The following is an 11,551-nucleotide window of genomic DNA, read 5'->3' on the forward strand; positions in this document are numbered from 1 at the left end:
CAGGGAGGAGAAAAAGAAGTTATTTTTCTGCCTTATATTAAATAGATGTCAGCTGCAGAGAGGGACAGTCAGAGGAAAAATCTGATTTTACCACAGCTGGGAAGAGGCAACTTTGCCAAGAGGAAAAAAAAATCCTGGAGTGTGTTTTCCACTCGAGTGAGCTGTGCTGCTCTTGGTGCTCAGGAAAGCTGTGAGCAAAGCACAGTGGAGTTCATGTGGCCAGAGTGGGGATGTGGAACATGTGCAGGACAGAAAGCATTTGAAGCCTTTTGCCTGAGAGTTTGTGCAAGTTCTCAGCTGGATCATTTTGGAGTTCTCCAGCTGCCTTGGAACAGACTTTGGTGGGAAGAAGGCAGAGGCAACTCTCAGATTGATTCATGCACATTCATAAATATTGCTGCCTTTTGAAATCAGAGGCAGCTCAGGGGTTTGGACAGAAGGCAAGGAAGAAAGGAGCAATGCCCCTTAGGGACCAGGTGGTCAGGATTGATCCCAGACTGAGCTGAGGTTCAGGGAAAAATGTGACTGACAAGATGTTACAGCCTTATTGACCTCATTAACCTCATTCTCTCTTACAATGCATTCCATGGTTCCTACAGGAAAATCCTCAGTTTCTACCCAAGCTACTTGAGAAGGCAGGAAAGACATTTCATGGTTGGTTTTTTTAGTTGTTTGTTTGTTTTTTTTCATTTTCCAAAGGTTTTGTTTCCCAAATCAGTGTAACTGCAGGTGGAAGCTTAGAACACACAATAACTACAGAATATTCCTTGCTAAAAAATGAATAGGATCTCTTCCTATTTTAGGATTTTCTTAGGGTTTTTGCCTGAATTATTTTTTGAATTTAAATTTTTGAACGCCGGTACTGTGGAATAAAGTGAGAAATGCCAGAATTTGTAATTCCTTGTGTTTTTCCTCCTGCAGTCGTCGGGATGACATGGAGTCTCTAGGCTATGTATTGATGTACTTTAACAGAACCAGTCTGCCTTGGCAAGGATTAAAGGTAGGTTATGATGCTTTTTTTTCCATCCCCCACCCTTTTAATATTTTTTTTTTCATGTTTGGGTAGCATGCTTCTGCCTGTCAGGTGGGTTTATATAATGTTTAGCCTCAGTTGTACAAAGCAGCTTTTCCCAAAGCTTGATATTTATAGACTGTGGATTCTGCCTCTTACGCAGCAGGCAAAATGTGCATTGTTGGACTGTCTTAAAATTTATGCTAAACAATAGCTGACATCATCTTTGCCAGTTATTGTCCTGTTGCAGGCTGAGGCCCCTTTGGGAAATAAAAAATAACATTGTTAGTGGCTTTTTGAATTGCTGGAGAGAGCATGGAAATAATCTCTTGCCTGGCAAGTTCAGCCTCAGTGGTATCTTCAGTCCAGGTTATGGCACAACTGAATAATTATTAACTGCAGCAGGCTTGTTCAGGATTTCCATGTATGGGAGCCAGCTACAAATGTGGCAGACATTTCTTATTTCACTTATTTAGACTCCAGTGATTGGTTTCATGTTTTAATTGTTTTTCTTTCTCCGTGTGAGAGTTGTGTAATTCCAATGGCGTTGCAGCTGCACGGTTTCTAAAAAGGCAGCAGCTTGTGGGCCACTGGAACTGCTCAGCTGCAAATGAATGTAAAGGCTGAAGCACCAGGCAGCCCTGAGTGGGGCACTGAGTGGGAATTAATACAACTTTGGCAAATGGAGCTGCAAGTCTGCTGTGGTTAATGGACAAAAGCAGCAGCTAGAACTACACGAGCTGTGCCATGTGATGGAAGCATTAGACTGCGACAAATGGTATTAAACTGTGGCCAAATCTTAATACCAGATTGACCTTCATTCTCTTTGCAATAAGTGTGTGGGACTTGGAGATTTCACATAAAATACTTCTAGTTGACCAAAGGATTTTTGTAATTTTTTTTTTTTTGCTGCTGCTGTCCTTGTTAATCCAGTGTTGCACAATATCTCTTATATTGTGACCTACATGTTCCACAGGCTGCAACAAAGAAGCAAAAGTATGAAAAGATTAGTGAAAAGAAAATGTCCACTCCTGTTGAGGTTTTGTGTAAGGTAAGAGTTTCCAAATGATGTCATACTGTGAAATGGAAATTCTTTTCTTGTTTGGTTTGTTGTTTGTTGGTTTTTTTCCCCTAAACTTGAGCCAATATATTAAATAGCCTCACATGGCATTTGCTGCTGAATAATACTGCTTTGGCAGGCACTGGGTGCCTTGTGTTTGGCCACCCAGCAAGATTGGAAATGTGTGTACAGGGCAGCATTTGCTGCTGCTCCTTGGCAAAGTTCATGCCACCATCACTCAGGTCTTGCTGACTGTTGGCTGTGCAAGCTCCCAGCTCTCTTAGGCGAGGCTTGTTCAGTTCTTCAACGTTTACAGTGCAAGTTTGACATCAGAAGTAAATAAGTAACCAAGGTGGAGCTGTCTGGCTCGCCCACATCCACTTTCTGCCTCTCCAGGAGGGTTCATACTGTCTGCCCTAACTCAAGTAGTGCCTGTAGTGGAACTGGATGCAAGTGATCTTTGTTTTTCCAAGGTTTTCCTCTGAGTCTTAAGATTCCTCTTGCACTGTGGCATCCAAGTGCTTCTTAACAAAGATCCTTGAGAACACAGCAGGGCTTGTGGCCCTCAGACAGCAGCACCAAGGATTGCACTTTCTAGTCCTGCACATCTCTATCCCCAGAGTCTCACAGCATCTCCCAAGCTGTTGAACTGTTCATGGAATGGTTTGGGTTGGAAGGGACCTTAAAAATCATCCAGTTCCAACCCCCTGCTGGGGACAGGGACACCCTCCAAGAGTGCAGGTTGCTCCATCCAGTGTGGCCTTGAACTCCCAGGGATGTTACACCCTGTGATTTTGTACAGCACTGTTCTGTGTGCTATTACCTGTTACAGGCAGGCTTTAATACAGCATGAAATGTTTAAAAATGTAAAGCAGAAAATCTTTGAACAAGGTTTTCATAATTTAAGTTTTCACACTTAATGCTTATTAACTGACCTTGTCTCTACTATGTTCAAGCAGATTATCAAGGAAACTGGTGAATCTCTTACCAGATAATTATCATTATTTTAGAGAGTTAATAAGAACAAGGTTTAATTAGGATGAACAGTGTGCTTTATAAATAAGTTAAATGTTGAAGGTTCTGGTAGCAGAGAGCTTGTGATTGCAAACCACCCATAAGGTAACAGATCTGGGGAAGGAGTGTGTACTGAGCAAACCCACATGCTGAACTCCAGAACACATTAACAACGAGGGGCAAAGTGGAATTAATTCCTGCATCTTCAAGCAGTTTTCCTCTGCTGTTAGAGACAGCTGTACATCTTTTTGCCTTTGTTGGGAGGTTTTTGCTGTGAGCCATGGCTTGATTAACACTGTTGATTCACAGGGGTTCCCTGCAGAATTTGCCATGTATCTGAACTACTGTCGTGGCCTGCGCTTTGAAGAGGCACCAGATTACATGTACCTGAGGCAATTGTTCCGTATTCTTTTCAGGTCAGTCTCCAAGTGGAAAAGCACAGAAACTTCTCAGGGATCCAGTTGGGAACTGCTCTGTGGGACTGGCACTGCAGAGGGCAGCTCCTGTGTGTGTGGTGTAGGGAGTTCTTCTGGGAGTCCCTTTCATTTCAGAGCTTCAAAAGCTGTTTAAAGGACCTGAAAATTATTGTTCAATGTTAAACATAAAGGGAAAAGATTCTCTTGTTTTTGCATTGTGTGATGTGACCACAGGGTTGAGCCCATACTTCAGGTTCTCCTGGAAGTACCATAAGAAATTGACCCCTTGGTGGAAGTCTTTGAAGCTTTTTATGTTTGGAAATCAGTGCTGGGCCCAGCAGTAGTTCCCAGGAGAGAAATTTCAGTGGAGGAGAATAGTGCTGCTTCATTGAACTCGTTAGAGCAACTGGAACATAAATTCCACCTTGTGCAGTGAACAGCATCTGTCAAAAGAAGGGCTGGTACTGATCTCTTGAGTCTCCCCCCAGGTTTCTGGAATCCAAAGAATTCCTATTCAATGATGTACAATACTGCAGTCTTTCCTTGAAATTATATCTGTATTTAAAAGGAAAAAAAAAGCTCAGAAGCTCAGTGCAGACTTTGAGTGAGCTGGGCTGGGAGGAAGTGCTGCTTCCACAAGTGCACACCTTTGTGTAAGCAATGAGTAAACGCTGCTGGCTGGCATTTGGGCTTGCTGCAAGAATCCCTTTAAGTTAGTAATACTTAGCATTTCTATACCATCCATAATCTCTAAAGCAGCTTAGGGAAGGAGCTATCCCCTAGTTGTGGGATTTCAGGCAGGGCTGGGTGTTGGCTCGGATGTGTTACAGCAGAACGTTTCCCTCTCTTGCAGGACCTTGAACCACCAGTACGACTACACATTCGACTGGACAATGTTAAAGCAGAAAGCAGCACAGCAGGCAGCCTCTTCCAGTGGGCAGGGGCAGCAGGCCCAAACCCCCACAGGCAAGCAAACTGACAAATCCAAGAGTAACATGAAAGGTTAGTAGCCAAGAACCAAGTGACGTTACAGGAAAAACAAAATTTCCACGAATTTGGACAACGGCGGCAATTCCAAGTGTTAGATCAAGGAGGTGGTTTAAAAACTACATTTGGCTCTTAAATTCAAAAGCAAAACCAAAAGACGTCCTTGGAGAATTTGACTACTAACTTTATACCAAAATGTCCTTGTTATTCATATCATTTCTTCTGGGGATGTTGGGTCATTTTTAACCACTGCATCTTTTGCTCCCGCATTAACCACTTTCCAAAAACAAGAAACTGACTTGGTGTTGGGAATGTGACATTTTTATTTATTTTGATTTATATATATACATATATATTCCTTATATATGTATAAATATATAATGCAATCCAAAATCCTAGACCTAACACTTTTTAAGGGATAATTCTCATTGACTAGGCAAGGATCTAGAGACTTTGGGTTCTGCTCTGTGGCAGCTGGTACAGTGCTGTGGGTTTGCTTCTGTTCTGTATGCCTCAAACACTGGGAACAGAAAATTGTGACTGCTCTGGCTTCCTCCAGTGGGTTTACATTGAGACATTTGGTCCAGACTTCAAGGAAGGGACCAGTGAGCTCAAAATGCCTTGTCTAAATCAAGCAGTAACCCCAAACTGCTGTGGATTGCCAACTCACAATTTTCTGAAGTATCTGGGTGCTCTGGGGTGGGGCTTCAGGTTTCCTGATGATTTTTTTTGATGTTTCTAGGTTATGGTTTCAAAGGGAAATGTTGTGACATGTTCAAATGTAATTGTGTAATAACTGAGTTCTGAAAAGACACATCAATTTTTTTCCACATGGTTTAGAAGCTTTTAAAATACTTTTTTTTTTTCTTTTTATGATGCAAATGTGCTGGTGTGAGTCTGGTAAGTCCCTAGGATGAAACTGCCACATCTGTGAGCCAGTCTTGCCATGAAACCAATTCCTGCAGCTGAGCTGTGGATAAAATTGAAACTAATGAGATTGTGTGACTAAGAATAGAGAAGCAAGGTTTAAATTCTGTACTGAGGCATTGCTGCTCTTCAGTACCTCTTGTGTGTCAATTTTATAGGTATAAAATTACATCCTTGCTAACATGACAATCCTGGAAATCAAAGAAATGCAAAAGTGTTTACAATAAACTTAAACATTGTTCTTCACATAGTGTGGGAGCATTCAAACCTTACCAGGTAGGTCTTTAGTCAAAATAGCTATCAGAAAAACACATTTTGTTCAGAATAAATGAAGCATTAAAACACCTGCTGCTTTTCCCAAGATTGAAGTGGTTCTTGAAAAAAAAAAATATAAAAATTCAGAGATGCCATTCAGTGTCAGATTTTTGGCATAGAATGGCTGGATCTGACAGGCTGGAAACCAGTTCCTGCAGCTGCCACACCAGTGCAGACTGGGTGATTAAGCACCTGGGCTTGGATTGCTTCCTGAAATAGAGAAACTCTGACTGAAGTTCAGAACCCAGCCCAATTTGGGGTGTGGAGAGGTTGGCTGTTTGAGCAGGAGAAGATAATTTGAGCAACAATGCACATTCCTCACAACAGCTCATGCTCAAAGGGAGGGCTTTGCAGGAGGTGGTGATCTCTAAGTGGAACCTGCCCTGAAAATCGGGTTGTGAGCTGGTGAAGCACAGTTTTGCTGAAGTGTTCTGAGGTTTGACGTGCTGCTCTCCTGGCTCAGACAGTCTCTGCCCAAATGCTGTGTGTGAAGAAAGAAAAGGTCATTAAAGTGATTATCTGCCTGCACCTTGAAGTGATGCTTCAGTGCCAGAGAGCAGAGCTGAGCTCACGGCCAGGGATGAGCAGGGGAGCTTTGCCATGGAGCCTGAGACCATTCCTATTCACTGATTTGCATTCCTCATCACACTGTCCTTTGGGAGAGACCCCTTGCTACAGCTAAGATGAATTTCTTGGGGTTTTAGCACAATTTCATTGGGTTTTTTGGGGAATGACTCTCCCCTCCCCATCACCAAGAAAAGTGTGTGACCTTGGGATCGATCAAGCTGTAATGTCAGCACGGCATTAAAGCAGTGCTTGGCAAACATCTGAAGGCTTCAGAGGCTTCATCTCTTCACCAAAGTAAAGATTTCCAGAGTCCTAAAATGTGTTTTTGTGGGGAATTCTGCCAGTTAATGAAGGTTTTTTTTGAACCCAGCTAAGCTGAAGGAGGGGGGAGACAGTGTGGCTTAGATGCTCTGTCACATTGGAGAGGATGAAATACCTGCTTATTTTTTCTGGAGTTCAGTTAAATTCTTTTATAGTTATTGTAGCAAAGCCTGTGTGGAAGTGGCTGAAAAGGCTTCCTCTGGTAACCCTATCCATTGAACAGGAGTCCTGCAAATAGCAGTGTACAGGTGCAGTTATTTGCAAAGTGCTGTTGGAGATGTGCATCTGGGCAGGGTGGGCCAGGGAAGGACAGACTCAGATTGTTTGTCCAGTGTGCTCATTTACAGATACTCCTGCCTTCCTTAACTCAGATCCATGCTAAATCATCAATAAATCCCAGAGTTTATCCAGGCTAAATATTCTGCTTAGTTCCAGAATAACCTGTTCTGTCCATGGCCTTTTTTCTCTTCAGTTTTTTTCCCCCCTGCCCCTCTCTGGAACTGTGTGCAGTGTCTTTTGTAACAGCCAGATCAGCTGGTTTGGAACTTGGAGAGGTGAACTGTTCCAGCAGACAGAGCTCTGCTGACTCGGGGAAGTTGGGCTGCCTCTCTTTTGCCAGTGCAGCAGTTGTTCAGGTGTGATTTGTAACTGTGCTTACACTCAGCTTCCCTCAGTCATAAAAGTGACTCAAGCAGTCAATCTGCAGGATAAAGTCTACCCAGTTCCATTTGGGAGAGGTGTTTTTAACTCCTGGCAGTGGAGATTCTGTGAGGCTGTCAGCAGGTCCATTAATATTTGCTGGATGCCCGTGGTGGTGTCAGAATTACTCAGAACAGACTGAGACTTCTCTGCTTGAGAATTAGAATTACTGACACCTGAATCCTTCTCACTTGCTTGTCTGGAGAAATGGAGAACACACAAAGTCTGAGCATTTCAAACTGAGGAGGTTTTTAGGGAATTACACTGCAGTTGCTGCTTCCCTGTCAATCAGACCTTCAGCCGTGGTAATAAAAAAACAATTTGAGGATCACAGAGATTTTCAGAGGTTTGGGTAACACCTCAGAGGGACAAGGAGTGATGGTTTGGCCCTGTGTGAAGATCTGTGCAAGAGATGCCACCATGAGCTCTCCAGCAGGTTCCTCATGCCAGCAGTGCTCCCTGTGCTCTCCATCTCATCTGACAGCTGTGCTTGGGCTGTGTCTTTACAGGACTTTCAAGGGACATTTTAAGTTGAATCCAGCTCTCTGCTGCTCTCTGTAGCTGGACATTCTCCTGCCCATATTACCTTGGGTTTGAGGAGCTCTAAGAGCAGCAGATCGTTTGGTAGGATGTCCTTTGTCCTCAGGTTCAGGCTCCCATTTCTTGTGAAATACTCAGACTTCTGAAGCAATGAGTTGATCTATTTCTTTCCACACTCTCCTTTGTTGACTTTGTTTTGGCTGCTTTGATGGAGAAAGTGGTTCAAAAGATGAATCAGTGTTCTCTGCTGATCACACTAAATGGAAAAACAGCATAATTTTTGGTTGTGTGCATCAAGTAGGGATTAGGGAACTCTGGAGTCACTGAGCTTTCTGTGGGAATTTGCACTCAAGTGGAAATGGCTGTCTTGATTCTGGTGCAGGATTTTTTTTTTTTTAATATGACCAGTGCTGGATAAAGAGAATTATCCCTCAGTGCATTAACACTGGGTTTGAAAGAAGTTATTGAACCTCTTTGAAATGACCTGTAGCCAATGCAGGATTTTTTATTTTTAATTTTTTTTAATATGACCAGTGCTGGATAAAGAGAATTGTCCCTCAGTGCATTAACACTGGGTTTGAAAGAAGTTATTGAACCTCTTTGAAATGACCTGTAGCCAGTCCTGGAAGAGTTAAGCCCTTTTCTGGGCACTCTCCAGATACATTTTGGACAGAATGTCAGACTAGTAAGACTTGTTTGCACTTGCTTCTCTCTGGATGACAGCACAAGCTATAGCTGAGGTCAGCTCTGTCTGTATTTCACTGAGAAGAGATTTCTGTTGCAAAAACTCAGAGCTGTTGCTGTGATGAACTCACCATGGGCAGAACCATCCTGTCTGGAGAGCATCCAGAACGGAAACTCGCTTGGCAAGGCCATCTTTGGTTGAGGCTGCTGTCCCCTGTGTGCAGCACAGCCCCGCCACCTGAGTCACCAGAAAGGAGCAGGGAGGGAGGACTGCCTTAGCCTGCAGTCTTGGAGATCCGTGTGTGTTCTGTACTCTCCCTGTTCCTAATGTCATTTGGAATTCCGAACGCTGAAAGAATTGCCGTGTGTGCACCGCCTCCCCTGTCACGTGAGGTGACACTTGTCCTTCCGAAGGCTGAGCTGTGCTGCTTCCCCGGTGGGTGTCCCAGGGCTGTGTGCTGCTGTGGCTTTGTGGTGCCAGCAGTTACTGGAAGGTGAGTGATCCCTGCCTGGCCGTGTGACACCGCCGTGCCGCGTCTCTGCAGAGCACCCTGCAGTCAGATGACAGCTTGACATTCAGGGATATAAACATGAGCCACTGCAGACAAGTAGAAAACAATCCTATGAAATTACATCCTGTTTCCTAGTGGCAATAACACAGCTTGTTTTCGAAGTGCTGGGCTGGATTCCTGCTGGAGGAATGTGGCATCCAGCTGGTGCATTGAGCTGTTTCCCAGCGCAGCTCTAGGTGAGAGTGAGAGCTGTGTGAGCTCCAGAGCTGTGGCAAATGCTGGGTGCCTTTGGAAACGGACACCAGGAGCTCTGCAATTCCCAGATGGAGCAGCATTTTGCCCTTTGAATGACCATAACTGCTGTTTAATTTTCCTCCCGTGAACGCTGTTGCTCGTTTCCGTGCCGTATCAGTAAGTTTGCCCTTGTGTTTGTCTTGCAGGTTTCTGAGCATGACGAGGATGGGACAAAGCAGAGCAGATCGGAGCAGGACTTGTCACTCCCCAAATCCTAGAAATTTTAGTTGATACACTTGCCAGTGGCTGTGGGCAACCATTTCCTTGGTGTAAAGAACTTAATATCAGTATAAACTGGCTCTGGGCAGTGTCAGTGATGCTGCACTTTGAGTTGTAGCAGCTGTAATTGTGAATATTACTGAGATAGTGAAACATGGTGTCCAGTTTTCTATTGCATTTTTTTCAAGTGGAAAAGTTAACTAATGGTTGACACACAAGTGGAGAAAATTGTGCATATGCCAATTTTTGTTACCTTTTTACTTTGAACTACACTGCTTATGAGATCTCATTGTTTTGGAAGAATGGCATGAACAGTCTTCGGCAACAGTTGTGATAATTGTAAATGCTCACAATTGTGCACTCTTTTCTGGTTATTCCTCCCTGGGTTTTGAAAGTTGTACACTTAAAACATTCTTAAAGTTGTTGGCTTCTATGTGCAACATACCAAGCCAGCTGACATGGTAGTAACCAAAGATTCCAGTTTTTAAGCATATGAAAGACTCTGCCTGCTTACCTGTGCTAGAAATAACAGCATCTAAAGTGAAGACTTAAGAGAAACTTAGCGACTACTAGATAATCTTTAGGACTCTGCATTAACTCTATAATGTTCTTGGTATAAAAGGAAAAACAGCATATTTGTCACGAAATTTAGTTAACATCTTACAACTGAACCTGTATGTAAGTTGCTTAGATAAATGTAATCACTGTAAACATCTATATGATCTGGGATTTTGTTTTTATTTTGAAGCGGGAGCTTTTTTGTTTACAAGTTCATTAAAAACTAAAAACTGTTTCTGTAAGGAAATGAGATTTTTTTAATTTGCCTTGTTAATTCAGTTTAAGAAATTTACATTACCCTGTTTTTAAACCAAGTTTAAGGCCATTTGTTAAGCAAAAGAAGTCATATTTCTTTCTAAATCATTTTAGATTTAGTGTTGTAACTCTTCCTCATTTTGTTTTTAAATAAATTTTGTATTTTTTCCTTGAGGGGGAAGGGGCAGTCTTGCATTTTTATAACCTGTTGTTTGAGACCAGCCCTCCATAATAAGATTGGAATTTTTAAAAATGAAATGGCATCTTTTGCAGACCCAGGATTGGCAGCCTCCGAGCATTGCCATGTCCTGCCTCGGCTGGACTGACTTGTGCTTGCTGCTTTGGAGAAAAATATTGGAATGGTTGGAAAAAAATTGGATGGTTTGAAACCAAGGCATTTTCTTTCAAGTTCTTGTGAAGTGGATATGAGCAGATTTCCTCTTGTTCTTGGGGGCAGCCTCGCACCATGCAGAGTTCACATTGGTTACTGCCCCAGGCTGTCTTCCTTCTCACTCCTATTCTAGCCCAGCTGAAAGAAAGAAATACTTTTATTGCTGGTAATTCTTTAACAGTGTAATTTATTCCTTTATAGCATGTCAGAATAAATTAAAAAAAAAATGTCTGAAAATGCTGCCAGATGCCTATTGTGTAAATGTTGTCTGTATGTTTGCTTTTTAAACAGTTTTCATGCATGGAGCAGAGTTCCTGCTCACAGTTCTTTTTTATTTTTTTTTTTTTTTTTTTTCTGTTGGAAAAGATCTTTCTTTCCTTTTGAAAACCATTTCTTCAGGATCATAAGACACTGTGCACTCCTGGAATGGTGGTGATGTGGATCAAGGCTCCCCTGTACTCTGTCCAAGAAGGATCTGCCCTGAGATGTTAAACTTGAGGTGGAGAACACTGTGTGCTAACAATAATAAATAATAAACGCTGGGCTAGATAATCAGGGAGGCTGCTGGGCTTCAGAGATAGCAGAGCACTCAGCAGGCTCTGCTGCCTGCCAGCTGCAAGAAGAAATGGAGCTCATCCTCCTGGCCAGGATGGTTTTCCAAACTCCTGAGTATTGCCCCATCCAAATAAGGATGGTTTTCAAGCAATGCCTCCTATGAAAACCAGTCTGTTTGTAAGAACTGGTATCTAGAGCACTGTGACATGTCCTTATCCGTGATTT

The 11,551-nt window shown here is 42.8% G+C and overlaps 1 protein-coding gene across 5 annotated transcripts in view; it reads left to right on the forward strand.

Moving 5' to 3' along the window:
* Positions 1 to 11,008, forward strand: part of CSNK1A1 (casein kinase 1 alpha 1) — a 32,618-nt gene extending 21,610 nt beyond the window's left edge. For 2 of the 5 annotated variants that reach the window (XM_041397400.1, XM_041397404.1), the window contains 5 exons: positions 922 to 1,000; positions 1,989 to 2,063; positions 3,396 to 3,502; positions 4,356 to 4,504; positions 9,495 to 11,008. In XM_041397400.1, the coding sequence (XP_041253334.1) occupies positions 922 to 1,000; positions 1,989 to 2,063; positions 3,396 to 3,502; positions 4,356 to 4,504; positions 9,495 to 9,502 (418 nt within the window). In that variant the 3' untranslated portion in view covers positions 9,503 to 11,008. Of the gene's footprint in view, positions 1 to 921; positions 1,001 to 1,988; positions 2,064 to 3,395; positions 3,503 to 4,355; positions 4,510 to 9,494 lie in introns of those variants that run through there. The other 3 variants (XM_041397403.1, XM_041397405.1, XM_041397402.1) reach the window with 2 other exon arrangements.
* Positions 11,009 to 11,551: the final 543 nt, after the last annotated feature.

The sequence above is a fragment of the Onychostruthus taczanowskii genome, unplaced genomic scaffold, assembly GCF_017590055.1.
Source record: "Onychostruthus taczanowskii isolate IOZ18803 unplaced genomic scaffold, ASM1759005v1 scaffold14, whole genome shotgun sequence".
NCBI lineage: Eukaryota > Metazoa > Chordata > Aves > Passeriformes > Passeridae > Onychostruthus > Onychostruthus taczanowskii.